The 21,549-nt window shown below is 40.5% G+C and overlaps 1 protein-coding gene across 4 annotated transcripts in view; it reads left to right on the top strand.

Moving 5' to 3' along the window:
* The window catches only part of LAMA3 (laminin subunit alpha 3), a 264,586-nt gene that overhangs the window by 203,090 nt on the left and 39,947 nt on the right, over positions 1 to 21,549 (top strand). For all 4 annotated transcript variants that reach the window (XM_032311338.1, XM_032311337.1, XM_032311339.1 and 1 more), the window contains 14 exons: positions 1,402 to 1,508; positions 4,729 to 4,779; positions 5,642 to 5,793; positions 10,080 to 10,190; positions 10,300 to 10,411; positions 10,646 to 10,813; positions 11,992 to 12,188; positions 13,391 to 13,507; positions 14,134 to 14,288; positions 14,565 to 14,706; positions 15,524 to 15,626; positions 17,347 to 17,463; positions 17,562 to 17,741; positions 18,647 to 18,789. In XM_032311338.1, the coding sequence (XP_032167229.1) occupies positions 1,402 to 1,508; positions 4,729 to 4,779; positions 5,642 to 5,793; positions 10,080 to 10,190; positions 10,300 to 10,411; positions 10,646 to 10,813; positions 11,992 to 12,188; positions 13,391 to 13,507; positions 14,134 to 14,288; positions 14,565 to 14,706; positions 15,524 to 15,626; positions 17,347 to 17,463; positions 17,562 to 17,741; positions 18,647 to 18,789 (1,855 nt within the window). The remainder of the gene's footprint in view (positions 1 to 1,401; positions 1,509 to 4,728; positions 4,780 to 5,641; positions 5,794 to 10,079; positions 10,191 to 10,299; positions 10,412 to 10,645; positions 10,814 to 11,991; positions 12,189 to 13,390; positions 13,508 to 14,133; positions 14,289 to 14,564; positions 14,707 to 15,523; positions 15,627 to 17,346; positions 17,464 to 17,561; positions 17,742 to 18,646; positions 18,790 to 21,549) is intronic.

Genomic DNA, 21,549 nt, shown 5'->3' with positions numbered 1-21,549 from the left:
ATCCAAACAGTCATTGTTAGTGCAATCATTCACTTATTCCTTCTGCATATACTTAAATGGCACTTGATATGGGCACAGGCACTTACCCAGGAGCTAGCCATGTACCAGCCAGAGAACCCAGGCCCCTGTGGAGTTCACACTTTCATGACAGGAGTAGATGAGGGAACCAAAGCTTGAAGGGTTAAGATAACAGCCCACAGTTACACAGCACATACTGGAGGCAGGGATCCAGCCAGATCTTCCCAATTGAAAGTGCGTGTCCTTTGCACTGTATCACCAGTATATCCATTGGTGAAGCCTATAAAAATAACCTAACAGTTCTTTGTTGCAAAGCTTAAATTTGGGGAAGAGAGTTAAATACCACATTCTCTTGATTCTATCAATTCCATTGATGAAAAGACAGCACACGCACACATCGAGTTAATGACAGTTTTGGTGGGGGTGTGGTTACAGAGTTGTGGAACTTTGTTAATAGAAGTATTTTAGTTTCCAGCCTAATTCCAGAAGATTAACATGTGTCTGTTTTGTTTTTTAAGACCTTATTTATTTATGAGAGAGACAGCAAGAGAGCACGAGCGTGGGGAGGGGCAGAAGGAGAGGGAGAAACAGACTTCCCATTGAGCAGGGAGCCTGACGCAGGGCTAGATCCCAGGACCCCGAGATCATGACCTGAGCCGAAGGCAGACCCTTAAGGGTCTGAGCCAGGCAGCCATCCCTGTTTGTTTTTGTTTCTGTTTTTGTTTTTAAACAGAAACTTGGTATCAAGGAAGTGTCTTTTAACTTAAAAAAGGAATTGAGTTCTCATCACTAAATTATGTGGAATAATAAAGGCTCCAAGCAGGGAGTAGTCACTATAACTGCTCTCAGTCATTGAAGCTCATTAAATACAGAACTGCAGCAATTAGTGCAAATATGAATTATGCAGGTTTGAAATAGTCCAATAGGAAATATTAATAAAATACCCATTTTTGAGCACATTTTGAAATTATATGAATTTTACTTTAAATTTTTCTTTGAGGAAATTAGCCATAAAATAAGCAATATTTCATTGTGTGGTATCTTCAAGAACTTAATTATTGCATAAAATTCATCCACCCCTGATTTCCATATTGGTCAAACCACTGGATCCTGTATGCATTTTGTTCATCTGCCCTTTAATCTAGGGGTGATTAAGGATTTTGTTTCCTGGTATCAAGGAGGAGGGACTAAGTTCTGGCCATCTGCCACATCCTCTGTTCTCATTCTCTGTATTGAGACACATTTATTCCTGCAAATCAATGTCTGCCTTCCTATTATACGGTTACAGTGTCCCAAATAGGGAGTTAGAAGGAGAAAAAATATTGGGTGGAACAAATGATGAGTTTTTTGGATGTTTCTCCTTTTCTTCTTTATTTTGAGTAGGTGTGCACCAGGATATTTTGGGACTCCCCAGAAGCTTGGAGGTAGCTGCCAACCATGCAATTGTAACAGCAATGGCCATCCAGGCAGTTGTCACCCCCTGACTGGAGGTAAGATGGACTCACACCTTTGTTAACCTGCATTTATCAATCTGGTATAAAATAGTAGTAGGCAAAGAACCCTGGCAAAGATTTTCAGGAACCATAATACACAAGTCCAGTGAACAAATGATCTCCTTCTTTTGACAACCTTGGGAATGAATGCTTAGGCAATATTTACAGTTCGGTAAATAATTTACTTCAAGTCAACCTTTTTAAAAAAGATGAATTGTTTTAAAACTCAACTAATTAGAGCCAAGCTAACGTCAGCTCCTACTTTGGTGATTTTGTTAAGCTCTCCCTCGGCGTTATAAGGTTATCATCACATCAGTTTTCTTCATGTGTGTAACTGAAGAAGTCAACACAGTTTTTCTAGGATAGCAATAAATGTCTGGGATGGGGGTGGTATAGCTGGGATGGATTTCACATGCCAAGGAAAAGATAATTACTAGGATTTAGTATGGGTTCATTAGGAACAACTTGGAAGAGAAGGGAAAATGGTTTTCTTCTTTCTTTGATGGAGAATATAAGATGATTTACCAAGAAAATATCATGGATATATGTAATGCCAAACCTTAGATAAAATCTCTTATTTTATAATTATGGACAAGATGAAGAACTAAACCCAGATTGTGTGGGCTTAGATCTGGTCAAGTGACTGCTCCAAAGGAATGTAGAGTAAATAGATTATTATCGGTCTAGAGTGAGGTATCTGTTGATGTGTGCTGGGGCTTAATCCTTGGCTCCATCTTGTTCAACACTGTTGACCTGAATGGAAATATAAAAGGCATGCCCATCCACTTATCAGATGACACAAAGTTGGGAGAAATAGAAAATATCTCCTATGGCACATTTAGAATAACTCAAGGGACTCAACAGCCTGGAGCAATGGGCCAAGTCTAACAAGACAACATTATGTTAGGGATAAGCACATGGTCTTATAGTTGAATGGCATAAAAATAAGTGTGTGACAAGGGAGATGTGGGCCAGTAGCAACAGGTGAAAAAGACTGAGGTCTTAGTCAGCCCCAAGTTCAATATGGCTCAGGAAAGTAAGGTGGCCCTTGGAATGCCTCATATAATCTTCAGTGAGTTCCAGAGTCTAAAACCAGGTGGTCTGCCATTCTCTGGTATGCTGCTCATGTAAGTCCTCATGTGAGGCTTATCTCTCTAGAAGATATTAAACAAGCTACAGTGTGTTCAGAAGGAGTGTAAGACTTTGAAAAAACTCAAAGCCATGTCACATGAAGGGTTGACAACCAGGACTGTGAAAAGAAGACTTGGAAAGGACGTATTTGAAAGGCTGATGTGTGGGAGAAGGGTTGGTTTTGTTCTGTGTGGCATAAGAGGTAGAACCCAAGAAGTGGAAAGTTTATTATAAATAAACTTTTATAAATAAAGGAAAGAGGAAGATCTACTTTAAATCATCCTAAGGAAGATGTTTCAGGGTTTTAAAGATGAAAAGGACTGTTCTGGAAAAAAGTGAGTTTCTACTGTGACTATTCAAGGAGAAGCTTCAGCACCACACACAGCATATTCATGAGATTAATATCTTTTCAACCCTCTTTGTCTCCTACTCTAACAATAACAACCACAATAACAAAGCAGCCTGATGTGAGGATGGTAATTGTGTGTTCCCCAAATGGAACAAAATACTCACACATGAGATTTTCTGTTCCTGTGAGCTTTTTTATTTTTTTCCTTGTGAGTCTTATTTCCCCCCCCTCTTTTTCATTCTATTTTTTTCTTTTAAATAATAACCCACAGATTCCTTGGTGGTCAAAATTCAAACTTGTTGAAAAAACTGCCCTGATAAATCAATCCTCCACATGAGCCAAGTCCTCCCTAGACAATTTGAGATGCTATGGGAGATTGTAAAGAAAATAAAACCATGTTTCTTGGCCCTAAGGCATTTATAGTCTAATTGAGAAAATGAAAGTGATGTAAGGATGCATACACATAAGAATGAGTTTTAAAAAAAGGATGAGTAAGAACAATCTATGATTACATATATAATAAACTAGAATGTCTGCAAATATATAGAAAGGAGACATTGTCTTTGAGTGGTGGGATCAGGGATGATGTCTTTACATTATTTTTCTGATTTTCCCAAATTTTCCATAGTGAACTTACATTATTTATTTTATAGTTAAAGTAAATGTAGTTTAAAATATATGTATATACACAGAAAGTGAGGATTATTGTCTGCTGCTGAGAAGACAAAACAGAAAAGCCTCCTTGTAGCATGTCTAGGAAAATTTCGAGCTTTAAGACTTCCTGTGGAGGTTAGATTATTTTTCTAAAGGGAAGGAGAGGGCATTTCATTGTAACAATGCATGGTATGGGGAAAAGAGAAATGGAAAGAGTAAAGAATGTCCAGTGATGACCAGTAGGCTCTCCTGACTATAGTTGAGAACCTCAAAATCTAGCTTGTGTCTGTGGTTGTTAGCAGTGCGCTTCCACTAACATTAGTGCATCTCTCTCTCTCAGCATCTGTCACACTGTTGTGTCATTTATCTGCCTCTCCCATGGGACCAGGGGACTACAGAACAGCAGGGATTTTTGACTTAATAGCTTTGTATTTCCTGTATGTGCCACAATGCCATAGCACACCGTGGACACCCAAAGGTGCTTAATCGATGTTTTTTTAATGTTCTTGAATGACACTGGAGGAGATATCAACAATTACATAGGAAGCTGTCAAGTGAAGAAAGCCTTAACACTAATGATTAGGGTTTTTTGTTGTTGTTGTTGTTTTGTTTGTTTTAAAAGTTTTATTTATTTATTTAACAGAGATCACAAGTAGGCAGAGAAGCAGGCAGAGAGAGAAAAGCAGGCAGAGAGAGACAAGCTCCCTGCTGAGCTGAGAGCCCGATGTGGGACTCGATCCCAGGACCCTGAGATCATGACCTGAGCCGAAGGCAGTGGCTTAACCCACTGAGCCACCCAGGCGCCCCAGGGGTTTTAATTAGATAGAAATATCATGACACTTTATAGAGAAGAAACTGAATAGACAGGGAAGTCACGAGAGTTGTTCCTACAGCAAGACTGGTGGGAGACGGGAAAGCTCCCCAAACAATGGCATGGGTAAAGAAGAGAAAAGAGAAGAGTCAGCGATGTTGGATAGTTGGGTGACTAAAATCTTCCCAAGTAGCTTTTCTGAAAGCCAAGTTGAAAAGCAGATGAAGAGAAAGTTTAACAATAGTCTTTTCTTTGGTTATCCCTCTTTTCAGACTGCCTAAACCAAGAGCCCAAAGATGGTGGCCCTGGAGAAGAATGTGATGGTGAGAAAAGAAAGTCCCCCTCCCCCTTTCTGACTTGTGGGGTTCAGTTAAGAAATGCAAGCCTCGTGCTGGGACATGCGATGGGAAATCAATGGTGGGAGGAAGTCAGGGAGGATTTCTTAGGGTCAAGTCCAGCCTCTGTCAACTCATAGCTGTATGACTTTGGGCAAGTGGCCTGATTTCTTCAAGTCTCACTTTCATCATTTGTAAAATGGCCATAATAACTATATGTACTTCATAGATTCACTGGGAAAATGTTGGTAAATCTCTTATCGCAATATCTGGTAAATAGCAAGCTCTCAATAAATAAAAGCTCCTTTTTATTATTTTTCCACATACAAAATAACCAATGTTGCATAGAATCACCATGTTTCCCAGTTTTATTGAGATAAAATTGACATGCAACATTGGGTTAAAGTGCACCACATAATAAATTTGATATCTGTCGATGTTGTGAAATGTTATTCACAGGAAGTTTCGTTAATAACCTCACAAAGTTACAAACTTGTTTTATGGTAAGGAGGACTTTTAAGACAGTCTTGGCAACTTCCAAATACATAATACATTGTTGTTGATGATAGTCTCCGTGTTGTACATTTTACATCCCCAGAACTTACTTATCTTATAACTGGAAGTTTGTACCTTTTGACTCCTTTCCCCCGTTTCCCCCACTCTACCACTTCTTTTTAAGATGCTCCCTGTCTAGAGATCTCTCTTTTGCAGAATCTACGTCCCTCCCGAGAAGTCCAGGATTGTGATTTTTGCCTGTGATGTCTTAATATGCATATTAATCGGGCTCTACAGCCCTTGTATTCTGTTTCCATTCCTGTGGCACATTTGCCTTTGACTGTGGCCCTTACAGACTGTGACAGCTGTGTGATGACACTCTTGAATGACCTGGCCGCCATGGGCAATGAGCTCCACCTGCTCAAGTCTCAGCTGCACGGCCTGAGCACCAGCACCGGGTCTCTGGAGCAGATGAAGCACTTGGAGACCCAGATCAAGGAGCTAAGGGTAAATACCAGCAGAATGCCCGGCCCAGAATAGCTCCTTGGTGGGTAGATGCTGCATGCAGGGCTACCCCTCAAGCAGGAGATGGGGAAATGCTCTGGTTAAGGCTCAGAGGGCTTTCCTCCCTCTGATCCAAAAGACGACCAGGTTTTTACGGCAGGAAAGTACTAGTGAACACACAAAACTGATACTTCTAAGTGAACTTTCTTTACTGACTGCATGTTTCTGGGCTAATTTTTCTTCTAGAACCCTTAGCTAAATATCTTGCATTCAGAAGAATCAAAAACAGATTTGCATTACATTGGTATTAATTCTTTAGATGTTTGATGGCATTTTCCAATGAAGCCATGTGGGCCTGAGATTTTCTTTGTTGGAAGATTTTTTTCTGTTTTGGATTTTTGTTTTTTTTTCAATACACCATAAGTTTAATCTTTAAAAACTAGATATGGGACTATTGGGGTTATATATTTCTTCTTGAGTGACATTTGGTAATTTGTGCTTTTCAAATAATTTTTTCATTTCATCTAAATTAACAAATGTATTGACATAAAATTGCTCATACTTTTTCTATTTTATTCTTTTAATAGCTGTAAAATCTGTAGAAATACCCTCTCATGGATTCCTGATATTGATAATTTATGTCTTAGCTCTTTTTCTTAATTATTCTGGCTAGAGGTTTATTAGGGTTTTGTTTTTTGTTTTTTGTTTTTTTTTAGATTTTATTTATTTATTTAACAGAGATGACAAGCAGGCAGAGAGATAGGCAGAGAGAGAGGAGGAAGCGGGCTCCCTGCTGAGCAGAGAGCCTGATGTGGTGCTCGATCCCAGGACTCTGGGAGCATGACCTGAGCCGAAGGCAGGGGCTTTAACCCACTGAGCCACCCAGGTGCCCCAGGTTTATTAGTTTTAATGATATTCTTATTTCATTGATTTTCTCCATATATATTTTTTTTCCTTCTTCTTGCTTTGGGTTTAATTGGCTATTCATTTTCTAGTTTCTTAAGATGAAAGTTTATCTTACTGATTTAAACCTTTCTTGTTTCTATTATAAGCATTTAATGCTATGAATTTTCCCCAAAGCACTAACCCAGCTGTATTCCACACATTTTGAAAAGCTGCGTTTTCATTTTTGTTCAAGTCAAAAGATTTTCTAATTTCCTTATGATGTGTCTTTGACCCCTGAATTATTTGGAAATGTGTTAATTTCCAAACTGGACATCTTCCAGGTAACTTTTTGTTATCGATTTCTAATTTAATTCTGTTGTGGTCAAAGAATATACTTTAAATATGATACCAGTTTTTAAAAAACGTGTTGAGATCTCTTTCATAGCCCAGGATTTGGTTCATCTGGGATTATATTCTATGTGCACTTGGAAAGAAGGTGGCACAGAGGATATCCAAGAGAAGAATAAGGTCTCAAGTGTCCCACAGAGTCAGAGTCGGGCTTCCTGGGGGAAACGAAGGGCACTTCTGCCCATGAATGGAGGCTTAAAAAAAACAAAAAAACAAAACAAAACAAAACAAAACCTTGAAACTGCTCAGTGTTCAGTGTTGAACAATGAGTACAGGTGAAACTAGAAAAGCTATAGACCTGATTCACAAACCAGGGCCCGTACTAGAATGTGACATCCTCAACATCACCATAACGTACAAGACTCAAGCTGCCAATGTAAGATCTGGTTCTGGCCTTGGGGATCTAGGGTGGGAGTGGTGATGACCATAAGGTTATTGGTCAGGACCCAGAGAGCACAGAGAGAAAGGGAGACAATATTTACCTGCAGACATTGGAGTCGACAAATATCAACACAAAAGACATCCAATAGAAACAACCATTAAGAGATGAGTTCCCTCTATAGAAAATGAAAATCCTAAGACAATCAGAAAATTATTTTGAGGAATTCAATCGAAAGAACAAGAAATTAGAAAATTGTTAAAAACACTAGAAACTAAATAAGAGGGGTAGATATGAAAAGATCCAGTTGAAAATCATGGAAATGAAAAAAAAAATTACTCATTGAAGTAGAAGAATTCAGTAGAGGAGATAAATGCTAAACTAGACATAGTAAAAAGAGACTTTGGGAAAGTTGACTCTTGAACAGTGTGGGGGGTTAGGGGCACCAACCCCCTGCACAGTTGAAAATCTTCATATAACTCTGATTCCTCAGAAACTTAACTAATAGTAGCCTACTGTAGACCAGAAGCCTTACCAACAGCAAAAATAGTTAACACATTTTTTGTGTGTAGGTATTGTATACTGTATTCTTACAATAATACCTAACTTTTTCTAATTTTTATGTTATTTCTAGGCTACATGGTTCATCTGTAAGTTTTTTCAAATTGTTACAAATATCCAAAAAATTTTCCAAAATATTTGTTGAAAATAAGGTCTATGTATAAGTGGACATAGGCAGTTCAAACCTATTTTGTTCAAGGGTGAACTTTGTGTAGCAAAAATCATGCTAGAAAAATGACTCTTTTCCTAGTTCATGATTAGTTCAGACTTAATATAGAGAGGAAAAAGCCATTATGTTTGGAGAGAAAAAGAAGCCACTGGAGTCACTTTGCTGTCATCAATATAACCAACACTGCACTTCTTCAACAAAGGGCAGGGACCCAGCAATTTAGTACTGGCCTTAAGAGCCAGACTCTGTGGTAAGTGCTTTATTTAATTCTCACAATCCTATGAGAAAAATAGTATTGAGGAAAATAGTATTATCTTCATTTACCAGTCATGTTAAAGCTAAGTAACTTGGTGGTTACTAGGTGGTTCTAGAATTCAAACCAAGATCAAATTCCAAAGACCACGCTTTACTACCCACTCTACTTATCTAGGTATCTGCTAACATTCTGGAGGATGATTTGCCTCAGCTTTCCCACAGTAGAATTAAAAGAGTTCTATTTTAGATCACACATACCCTGAAAATTCACTAGGAATAAGCGTGAGAAGGGGAATGACATTTTTGAAGGTTGATGTTATGCGACACTTCAGAACATCATCTAAACAACCTGGCAGTGTAATATTATACTCCCCGATTTACCGATGAAGGAGATAAAACTCAGTGAGGCTTATCTACAAAGTGGCAGACCTCGGGTTTGGACCTAAGCTGTAAAGCCTATGTTCCCTCCAACACTGGCTCTCTCGCATTGCAAGTGGAGGTGATAATGTTGCTTTTTCCTGTACATTTCTTCAAGGAATTAACAAGTTTTTTTCCAAAAAAAATGAAAATGATCACCAGTCTAGATATTATGTGTAGCAATGTCACCCTCTAAAAGTAATGAAACAGTTTAGTACCCAAAATGACTGGATTCTGGTCCTTAAGCAATCAGTGGTCAGCTCGACAGCCATGGCATAGATAAGTCACTCAACTTCTTTGGGCTTCCATTTTCTCATTTGTAATGTGAGAGCGTTCATTTAAATGAGCTCTCAATTCCCTTCCTGCCATCAGATTCTTTGAATCTAGTGGGTCCTTCACTAAAGTAGCCTTCAGCACTGCTTTTAATATTGTTAAATATAGGTTAAGGGGTGCCTGGGTGGCTCAGTGGGTTAAAGCCTCTGTCTTCAGGTCGGGTCATGGTCTCTGGGTCCTGGGACTGGCCCCCTTCAGGCTCTCTGCTTGGCGAGATGTCTGCCTCCCCGCCTCTCTCTGCCTGCCTCTCTGCCTACTTGTGATCTCTGTCTGTCAAATAAATAAATAAAATCTTAAAATAAATAAATAAAAGTTAAACGCAACACAGTGTATTACAGTCTGAAATGTAATACACCAGGTAGGTGGTACCATCCTCATTTCTTTAAGGTTAGGTCACTAATTCAAGTAAAGTATCTCTGATCTCTTCGTGTTTTTAAGTTTATTTTAGAGCCTTGTCACAACTTACGTCATAAAATAGATTCTTGGGGCACCTGGTTGACTCAGTCAGTTGGGCATCTGACTCTTGATTTCGGCTCAGGTCATATCTCAGGGTTGTGAGATGGAGCCCCCTGTGGGGCTCCACGCTTAGCACTGAGTCTGCTTAAGATTCTCTCTCCCTCTCCCTCTGCCCCTCCCCATACTCTCTTGTCTCTAAATACATACATACATACATACATACATACATACATAAAATCTTAAAAAAAGAAAGAGAGAGAGTAGAGTCTTCAAGTAGCCGATTTCAAAGAACCCAACCTTTTCCTGTGGACCTATACTGGGCTTGCTAAATGAATCCTTCTGTATCATTACCAGGATTACCAAGTTGATAGGACTTACTCCAAAATTCTGCTCTAAAGTGAGATTAACTTTGCATGTTACTTTCAGAATCAGTTACTCACCTACCGGTCTGCCATTTCAAATCACGGATTAAAAATGGATGGTCTAGAAAAGGAACTGGGTAGTTTGAATCATGAATTTGAAACTTTGCAAGAAAAGGTAAGATGTTACGTCAATAACGTTAACTTTTTATTGTTACTGTCCCCAAAATATTGATAGCTCTGCCTCCCAAAAATGGTTTGTTGCTAATGAATTTATTTTCATATAGGTTCAGGTAAATTCCAGAAAAGCACAAGCATTACATAACAATGTCGATCAGACCATCCAAAGTGCGAAAGAGCTGGACACAAAGATTAAAAATGTCATCCAGAATGTGCACAGTAAGGAGTTACTCAATCCAATTAAATATATTTTTTTTATTACATAGCCTGTTCTGTGCCCTGAAAGAATTTCTCCTAAAGAGTTCAACACTATGGAAGGGATCCTATAGTGACACTAAAAAACTAATATGAACCCTCCATAAAAATCTCTGTGCTTTTTTTTGTTTGTTTGTATTTTAGTAGTCGACCGGTGTACAGAATTCCCAGTTTAATAAACTACTCGATGTTTTCTAGTTCTCTTGAAGCAGATCTCTGGGACCAATGGGGAAGGCAACAACCTGCCTCCAGGGGATTTTTCCAGAGAGTGGGCTGAAGCAGAGCGCATGATGAGAGAGCTACGGAACCGCGACTTTGGAAAGCAACTGAAAAAAGCAGAAGCTGATAAGAGAGAGGCTCGGCTCTGTAAGGACCTTCCCAGAGCCTTGCATGCTGTCCATTCTAGTAGGCTTGAAATACAGTGTGCAAAGTACAACAAAGTCGGGTCCCTGGGTACAGGTGGAGAGACTTGTCATTTCACTTCACAGGATTTTTTTTTAAGGTTTATTTATTTATTTTAGAAGGGTGGGGGAAGGGCAAAGGGAGAGGGAGAAAATCTCCAGCAGACTCTGTGCTGAGCCAAAATCAAGAGTTAGAGCTTCAGTGGACTGAGCCTCCCAGGCACCCCAACATACACACGACTTTTAGAGCAGCATGTGAACCTGGGTAGCCTTTCTGAGCTACCAAGAGGTGGTAAGAACATAACATCTTACCATCATGCACAAAAAAAAAAAGAGAGAGAGAGATTCTTCTCCTAAGACATTAGATACTGAGACCTCTTTTTCCTTCTTAACAACATTTTTCTTCTTCATTCAACTCCACCCAACTTTCTCATGGTATCATTTTTTAATGGTCACCTCACCACCATCGGGGTTGGGAATCACAAATTGATATTAGCACTACTATTGTGGAAACCAAAAACTGGGTGTAGATATTGAATATATCTAAAGGCTCTGGTGAGAGACAATGCCTCATTAGTTCAAAACTGAGAAACAGAAGTCTGGTGCATAGTTTTTCAAAGAGTGATCTTTCTTCTCTAATAAAATGGCACATCAGTGGCTAATATACAGATGGTAACAGTTTTCTTTTACCATTTGTGGTGTTCAGATTTAATAGTAGTGTTTGCTTTTGACGGAGGGGACAGTGTTAGTTTGCAGTTAGTAATCGGTCATAGTAGTAGTAGTAGTAGTGTTAGTTGGTAGTGTTAGTAGTACTGTTTGGAGTATGCACTTTACCCTCTGCAGGTCTTGTTCAAGTGCCAAGACTGGCCATGAAACTTGGGATCAGTCCCCTAGTTTCTCGACCTGTCCTTTTCCATATCTGAAACATGAGACTGATATTACTGTTTTCATGTGGGTTACATATGCACACATAGCCATGCACACAGCAGGTGCTGCATAAATGTTAGTTTCCTTTCCTGTTCCCTTACAAGTTCAAAGAAAACCAGGAAATGAGTGGAAACTCGGTTCTTCTTCTGTAGTCTTTATAGCTTAGCTTCAAGGTACTCATGTCTCAAGTGAAAAACAAAATGTGATGTATTCCAGTGCTGACTCGGATTAAGAGCTGGCTGGAACAGCACCAAGGCGAGAACAGCGCCCTTGTTAAGAGTCTACGGGATTCTTTGCATGACTACGAAGCCAAACTCGGCGACCTCCGTGCCATGCTACAGAAGGCAGCTGCCCAAGCAAAGCAGGCCACTGGCCTCAACCAAGAAAATGAGAAAGCTTTGGAATCCATCAAGGTGGGTCCACAGTTAGCATCTGCACGCTTTCATTAATGATGAGACGGAGGAAGCGCAGGTATCTTTAACAAAGTGGCCTGGCTGGGCACCTGTCCACACATCTAGTCTGTGTGTGTCTGTCTGTATAGCAGATGCTCATCAAACAGGAATCGGGAATTAAATGCAAAACCAAAGTCATTCCTACTTCTCAGTCACCAGAAAAGATTGTGAACTCAAACCACAGAGAAAGCAGGGCAAATGGCTTTACCCCGGCCCCGGGCTGACGGAGTACTGGAGGAATAATGTTGCCAAGTAGATGAGAAATGAAACCAATATTGCTATAATTAAATCCAAGGATATAATATATGTTTTAAATAAGCAACTTTTTGTGTCAGCTGGGTAAGCCTCATTATCATAATCACCGGCAAAGGCATTTTAAGCCATTATCTGCATTACAGGAAATAGATTAAAATACAGGCCTCATGCAGGAGCTGCAGAGACAGGGTTTGGAGCCCAAGATTTCATAGTACTTGTGTTTTTTCAGTGGTGCACATTGTATGCTGAGACAGCAACACGAGCTTGTGGCCTTAAAAAATGACAGAAAGGTCAGAGGGAAGTAACACAGGACTGAGCCCCAACAAGAAGAATTTGGTAAAAGAAAATAAATAATATCTTAGTAGATGGCAATCTGCTTAACTCCAGAAAACTCTTTAGACTGACTTTCTGTTGGAAGTCACTGATGACGCCAGTGTCACCGATGATGATGATGGAGCATGATCCAATTTTGTCTTGGAGCTTTGGTGGCTCCCCAGGTCCTGTGTGCTCTCTTGTTGAGGACTTTGAAGCACCTGTGTGTGCCCATGGGGCCTGGCGCATAGAGGATGGTGATGGTTGGTGCTGATTTGTTTAGTGAAAATCCCTGATTCTGCTTCACAAAGCAGAGCTGACTCATCTCATTGGCCCAGTCACTGCCGGGATAGGAAGCTTCTTCCCCAGCATTAACTGTTGTTTTCCTGGCATGGAGTTTGACGAAACCATGACAACACTCCCACACAGCAAAGGGAACTGATTTCCCCTCACTCTGTAGTTGCCTAGATGATCTTTAAGTTCAAGAGAAGCTCCAGGCTCTGAAATTACTTCTCCGCTGCAGTCCCAATGACTGGGCCTCTGCCTTCTGATAACATACCATGTCGTTCAAGCAGATATTCTTTTTTTCTCTCCAGACACAAATCCAACAAACGAATTCCCTGCGGAGTGATTTGTCCAAGTACCTAGCCACGGCGGACTCTTCCTTACTGCAGACCAACGTGCTCTTGCAGCAGATGAGGGAAAGCCAGGAGGTAGAGACAAACTGCTTCTCCAGAAAACTGGAAAAACATTCAGATTGTATACGAGGAATCTAGAATATGGGCTAATCTGTGTTTTTTCTGCAGTAGATGTCTTTTAGATGGAAGGAAATAAACCAAAATGTTTACCGTGCTGCCCCTTTGGGGTGCCGCGGTGCCAATGATGGGTCTTCCCTCTGTCTAGTCCTATCATCTAGTTAGCCCACAGCAAGCAAAGGTTGCTTTTGTGAAAACAAAACGAAATTGGAATGCTGTTTTTAAAATATCAAGTCTACTTTTACTATTAGTGGGGCCTATCTAGGACTGATCAAAGATTGACCCCATTAGCTGCCCAATGGGTATTTGGGAAATATCTTTTATAATCGCCACTTTTAAATCAGAAAAAAGGGTTTGGTTTAGTACAACTTTACCCTAATGATAACAGTGTGCTTTTATAAAACTTACCAAAGTGGGTATCCACCATAAGAAAAAAGTTCCAAAGTTGGGAAAAGTTAGAGTTCTGTCAGTCCCACTGCCGAAGTAATGCATCCCGGGAGCCTGAAGTTTATGAGAGTTCAAGAAAATGGCATATGCATTGTTTGCTTCAATTGGACACTGTCTCTGTTTACCTGGATACATAGGAATATGAAAAGTTAGCTGCCACTATAAAGGAAGAAAGACACAGGCTAAATGACAAAGTGAGAGAACTCTCCCGGTCCACCAGCAAAGCGTCCCTGGTGGCGGAGGCAGAAGCGCATGCGCAGTCTTTGCAAGAGCTGGCGAAGCAGCTGGAGGAGTGAGTGAGCCCCGAGGTCTAACTGAACGGGGAGCTGGAGCCTAGTGTGCAAGCCTGCCCGACAACTGGGTCTCCAGAACAGGGTGGAGGGTGGGACCCAGGGCCCTGGACCCAATCCCACCTTTAACAGGGGTTTGATTCCCAGCTGCGTGCACGACGCCTCTGGTCTTCCATTTGCCCAATGAATCTGGGAAGCTGGGGGAAGAGGCAGGTGGAGGGGGCCTCCGCTGCAAGCAGTGGGGACTGCTGGAGCCCTTGGCCCGCACTGTCTTTCAGGATCAAGAGGAACACCAGCGGGAATGAGCTGGTGCGCTGTGCAGTGGACGCCGCCACGGCCTATGAGAACATTCTCAACGCCATCAAAGCCGCTGAGGACGCCGCCAACAAGGCCACCAGCGCATCCGAGTCTGCGCTCCAGGTGGGCACCTGCGCTGGGACCCTTTCTTTTTGTATGCACTGAGAAATATAAACAAGCATTATTGTAAATCAGAATTCGTTGTATAGAATAGACGTGAACTTGGTCTAGATGCGGACCATTTCTGTATTTCAGTTGACGGTCTTGATCTGTGCTGCACTGCTGAAAAAACCATTTGTAAAGCCAAATGGAAATTACACTGATTGTCAGTGTTGAACCAAGATGGGTGATATATCCTGCCCCTTTCCAGGAATGATTTAGGCTGTGATTAAGTATTGACATTTCCCAAGGAAGAGAAAGATTTTATGGACAGTGTGGTGATCATTTATTTCCCGTATTTGTCTTCACACCTAGGCATGCCTTAGCGTCCTATGGGGCCTTCTCTGCACCATATAATATTCCTATACCTAAAAATAAAGAACAGAATATTAGACATCAGAGAATTAGGAGACAGGCCTTCTTGGAAGGTTAAAGACGTTTCTCTCCCAAATATTGAACACCCAAAAGCAATTCAGTTCTGTCTCAGTTATTGAAGAGGGTATTGTGCGGACAGGGAGAAAAATGAAATAGGTGTTACATAGGTTGTCAGTCGGTCACCAGGGAAAGGTCTGCTTCGCTAAGCCTCGAGTTCTCTATCTCCCTACAGCCCTAATTATATCTTTTAAGAAACATTTTTTTTTTTTAAACCTCCTTCCCACCTTTGAACCTCATCCTTTAAAGACTGAAGATTAGACTTTTCAGAGTAGGATGAAAATCTCCCTCTGCGTTTCCTACCCTGTGCCACTCACTTGCTGGAGGCTGATGAATGCTTTGCTTTCAGACAGTGATAAAGGAAGATCTTCCTGGAAAAGCGAAAACCCTGAGTTCTGACAGTGATAAACTCTTGAAGCAAGCCAAGATAACAGAGAAGCAGCTGCGGCAAGGTATTAGGGTTGGTGGGTAGGGGGTGGCTGGGATAGCCAAGGGCTTGAGAAGGACCTATAAGACCAGGAGTAGTAGCAAATTCTAGAAGCAGATGCTCTCCTGCAATCTCAGTGTTAATGCAGATGATACCTTGTAAAGCCAAGGTCTATTTTATAGATTTGAAGTTTCTACCCAACATTCTCTCATGTACTAAAATAACAAGAACCTCATGAGTATACATAAATCTTAAAGGTGCCAGGTCTCTTTGGGTCGGGACTTGAGGGCCTATTTCATTTAATCCAGAGGTGACCATGACATTGGAGATGTACACAATGTGCAGGGCTGGTTTCTCATTCAAGGCCCAGATAATAATTCCAGGTCACTGGGGCTTCAAAGTTTCTTAAATCCTAGAGTCTTAGTAGGTAAAAGTACCCAAATTACTACTACTGTGAAGCATGAGAATTTTTGAATCATAAATTTTATCTTTGAAAAGTTCCCATTTGCTTAATTTTTTTAATAAAACAATTAAACCATCTCAATCTCACCAAATTCCAGTGTTCTGAAAATGCTGTCTCTTGATTTTACTCTGGTCTCTCTTGTTCCTTCATAGCCAAGAAGTCATCTTAGTCCGTTTAGTGATTAGATGGCCTTCTGACAGTAAACAAATGTATTTTTCTTTTTTTTATTAAAAAAACCCTAATACATGAAAAATCACATCAAAAAAAATATGTAGTGACATAGAATGATTTGCTTCGCACATTGCAGGAATTAAAATTTCCTGGTATAACATCTCTTCCCTTTACAAAATCTGAGCTAGGAGGTGAGGTTTGGTTTTAAATAGGATTAGAATACTAAGACATCGGTATTTTTTCTTTTGTTTTCTACCAAGCTTGATTGCTTCTTTTTACCTTTTGATCCCCTTCACCCATTTTCCCCAACCCCACCCCCAGGTACAGACAGCCCCTAATATGTTCCCTGTATCTGTGAGCTTGTTGTTTTTGTTTTGAGGGTGTTTCTAGAGTCCACATACAAGAAAGATTGTGTGGTATTTGTCTACATTGTTATTTAAATCAGTCCTAGAATCACAATTTAAACCATATATCATCACTTGGTTCTTCAAGCATTCACTGGTCATTTCCCATGACCCCAAATGGCAATATTATCAGCGAGGAATGTCTGTGAACTCCTTCCCTTTCACTAAATGGTTTTAAAAGTGTCAGTCTGGAAACAAACAGAAACAAACAAAGCCTACTTTGTGTGTCTATTTGCTTGGATAAGGCTCTCTCAATGGCACTTCTTTATTATATTCTGACGGAAGAGGCATTCTTTCTGCATTATTCATTCATTCATTGATTCATTCAATAAGTATGCCCTAATATCAAGCTCCGACTACTGCCAGACAATGCACTGTGACACAGCAATGAAGAGGACAGTCACCTCTTTTTCTTACACTAAGAGACATTTGCCCCGAGCAGAGGCAAGTTTAAGGGAGTTAACCTCCCTTAAAAGATTAAGCCTCTCCATTTCTTCTGAGGAGCCTGATACCACAGGCTTGGGAATGCTCCTGGCCTCTGTAAGCAGAGTCCCCTGGAGCTGTGGGTCTAGGCACCTACAGTGGGTATCTCTGAGATGCACATCTGCTCACTGCTCTGCCAATGCTGGCTACTTCAGGCGCCACCAATACCAATGGAAGATCAGAAACCATAGGTAATTGCCTCCTGATGCTTTGTTTGATTGTAGAAATCAGCCCTGCTCTCAACAACCTACAACAGACTCTGAAGGTTATAACAGTTCAGAAAGGGCTGATTGACACCAATATCACCGCCATCCGTGATGACCTTCGTGGGATACAGAGAGGTCAGCATCTCCCTACGCCACCCCTCCCCCACCCCCGTCCTTGGCTTCTTTTTTTCGACCATTTCAGATCCTTAAACCTCCCTCTGTGTGTGCATTAGATGACATCAGTGGTATGATCAGTAGTGCAAAGAGCATGGTCAGAAATGCCAACGACATCACAAATGAGGTGCTAGATGGGCTCGGCCCCATTCAGACAGATGTGACGAGAATTAAAGATACATATGGGAGCACACAACGTGAAGACTTCAACAAGGCTCTCACTGATGCAGATAACTCAGGTATCAGGCGTCCTTTGGCCAGGACATCTTATCCATTTTGTGCATTATTATATGCTTTGGTCGATTTATTTAAATTCTTCCCTGGTAAAGCCCAAAATTAGAAATTTAAAATATTAGAAAGTGGAGCACCTGGGTGGCTCAGTGGGTCGAGTCTCTGCCTTTGGCTCAGGTCATGGTCTCAGGGTCCTGGGATCGAGCCCCACATTGGGCTCTCTGCTTGGTGGGGAGTCCACTTCCCCTTCTCTCTCTCTGCCTTCCTCTCTGCTGTGATCTCTGTCAAATAAATAAATAAAATCTTTTTTTTTTAAATATTAGAAAATAGTTTCACATAATACATTAAAAAATATGGGTATTCTATTAATTAGACTAGGTAAGATTTTTTTTAATTCATTAACATTGTTATTGATTTTCCATTTTATAGAGTAGAGATACATATCCCTTAATCATGAGGTATTAAGTTATAATTGATACTAAGGATCAAAACACAGAGGTTTAAGGGCACCTGGGTGACTCAGTGGGTTGGGCCTCTGCCTTCAGCTCAGGTAATGGTCCCGGGGTCCTGAGATGGAGCCCTGCATGGGGCTCTCTGCTTGGCGGGGGGCCTGCTTCCCCCCACCCCACCTGCCTACTTGTGACCTCTGTTTGTCAAATAAATAGATAAAAAATCTTAAAAAACAAAAACAGAGGTTTATTTTCTTCTGTAGTGGTCAAGAAAGATGATTTGATAACTAGATTGTAGGTAAAAATCCATGATGTATTTAGGGAAGGTATTACCTGACTCTGAGTCATCCTACCCAATATTTGGGGACCAATCATAACTCTTGACAAATATTGTCAATGAGAAAATCCTATTTAACCTTTTCTCAACTCACATTTATAAATTTGTTTTGTCATCTCACCAACAGTAAAGAAATTAACCAATAAACTGCCTGATCTTTTGAGCAAGATTGAGAGTATCAACCAACAGCTGTTGCCACTAGGCAACATCTCTGATAATGTGGACCGTATCCGGGAGCTAATTCAGCAGGCCAGAGATGCTGCAAATAAGGTAGGTGTGTCGCACATCATCATGCACCAAGACTCGGTCTTTGAGAAGTTACCACATTCACCAAGAAAGGGAAGACGTTTGTTTACACATGAAATGGTTGTCTTTCTTCTAATTCTTTGGTGGTTTGGAAAGTGAAAGATGACTTTCTTCTGTCAACCTTCAAAAGCACACACTACCTTCATGCCCTAAATGATCTGGTATGTCAGAGACCTGAAGCGGTTTCTTCCCCACTGAGTTTATGCAGGCGGGATGAAGTATTTTCCAGAGCCCATTGGTGAAGCGTTATTGCAAGTTCAAGTAAGGGTTCTATCATCAGAATATGCTGATATGATACTGCACAGATCCTACTTTCTTATTATAAGTTGAAAGTTGTAGAATCCACCTTTACTGAGGACAGAGGATGATAGCAGATTTTCTTCACTGGAACACAAATTCATCAGCCTTTCTCGTTTAAACCTGACAGTATTTACCTGAATTCCTGACACTTCTCTCTCAAGAATTTGTTTTGTCCTAAAACAATATTAATGAAACAGCTTGCATTTTTCATCCACCCCCTTGTGAGATATTTGGAGACAGAGGGTCGAGAAACCAAGTTAGAATATTACTGCCCTAAGGACACTGTGGTTGATTCCAAGGCTCACTATTACTTCTTTTGAGTCCTAACGTCTGGGAAAAGAGAAGAACTCTTAGCGTAAAACCTTTAGCAGGGGGGTTCTTGGGTGGCTCAGTAGGTTAAGTGTCTGCCTTTGGCTCAGGTCATGATCCTGGGGTCCTGGGATGAAGCCCCACATCAGGCTCTGCACTCCTCAGGGACCCTGCTTCTCCCTCTCCCTCTGCCTGCCACTCCTCCTGCTTGTGTTCTCCCCCTCTCTGTCGAATAAATGAATAAAGTCTTAAAAAACAAAACAAAAGAAAAACCTCTAGTAGAAAAAGAGCATAAGGCGCAGTTGGAAGACACTACTTTTTCATACCCATTCATGCTTTATAAAAACCAAAATGAGAAATAGTATGTTTCTAGCTTTTGCCCTTCTATGTTCATTCACTAATTTGTCCAACAAAATTTGAAACGTATAATACCGTGGTTAAGAACTTGTTAACCAAACCAGAGTGCCTTGGTTTTGATCCTAGCTCTGTCACTTATGAGCTGTAGGACCTTGGGCTAGCCACTTCACCTCTCTGGCTCATTTTGTTCATCTGTAGAGGAGGGTACATAATAAGATGGCTCCCAAGAGATTTTTAAGATTAAACTATGTAATGTAAAATACGTCCTGGCTAATAGTGCCATGTAAGTGGGAAATAATAAAATACAACTTAAAAAAAGCCAGCACTTTTGAGCACCTGGGTTTTGTGGCACTCTCCTGGGTACCCAGGACAGAGAGATTAGGAAGCCATAGTCCTGGCCTCAGGTTACTCACCAGCTGCTAAGTGCTGCAGCTGGTAAGCAGGCTAAGAAGCTGGATAAAGCTGTGTTGAGAAGGTCTTGACACCACTCATTTCTACCTGGAGAGTCTCATATTGGTACTAAAGGACATGTAGAAGAATGTTCAATGTGACACAGCTTGTCATCACAAAAAATAATTGGAAAAAAAAGCCAAATGTTCATCAATAGGAGATGACTAAAACTGTGATAAATGTATACAAATGTATACAATGTATACAATGTGATCAATGTATGCATGCCACAATAAACGTAAATGAGCTGGAGCCAATAGGTATGTTAACATAGATAAATCTACAAACAGAGGGAGGCCAAGAAAACAAGTTGTAGATGAGTGTGTAGAGATACCATTTATATTAAAATATTTAAAACATGAGAAATAAGCCTAATTACAGTTTATAAATAGATGAATTTTGGTGAAAATAGTACAACATTAGATTCCTATGCATAGGAATCTAAATTCAGGTTCTGAAGGCCTCTGAGGTGGGAGAGAGGAACGGGGACAGGGTGAGATTTGCAAGGAGCTTCAGTTATACAACTTATGTGTAGTTTATTAAGAATGTAGTGAATATACAGGTATATTCTACATCGTTTTATGTATACATGAGATGGTTTCTTAATTAAAAAAATTTAAAAGACTGAGAGTTTTCCAGGTGACAAAGGACATGCCAGGAAAGACTCAGGTTGTGGTTGGGTAGACTGGAGGGCAGAGGGGAGGAGACATAGAGGCATCAAATGAGCCTGTAAAGTGGGTGAAGGGTGCTCAGTCACAACACGTTTGAGAAATGACAGCCCACACTACTGCTGAGTACGCCATTCCAACATAATACCTTGCATAAACCAGGTTTTCCATAAATATTTAAATGCTTGATAGACAAGATATACTTGGTGCAGGTATCATTCCAGGAGTCATTCTTTAGATTATTAAGGAATATTTATTTTCTGTATTTGAATGCCATCTACCCAAGCTGGTCCACAGACCAGCACTCATCAGAGAAATTAGAAATTTTGTTATTGGTCCATTATATATAAATATAAAGCTGAAGGTATATATCTAAAATTGCCTCAAAATTCAAGCTTGGGATAGTAGATCTGTATTTTGCATACCTTCTTTATTTCATTTCTCTAATAATTTCATTTTTAATATATTTACAAAAGTATTGTTCCAGGGAAGATTAGAGAGGGGGAAAAAATGATCCTTCACCAACTGAGTTTGAGAAGCACTGTTTTTAGAGAGCCCTGATGCATTCATTTTTAAGGAGTGAATGCCTATAGTAAATGCAACCGTAACATGTAATATATTAATGAGGAATGATTCCTTA

Source organism: Mustela erminea, chromosome 13 (assembly GCF_009829155.1).
Source record: "Mustela erminea isolate mMusErm1 chromosome 13, mMusErm1.Pri, whole genome shotgun sequence".
NCBI lineage: Eukaryota > Metazoa > Chordata > Mammalia > Carnivora > Mustelidae > Mustela > Mustela erminea.
This window is presented reverse-complemented; position numbering and strand designations above follow the sequence as displayed.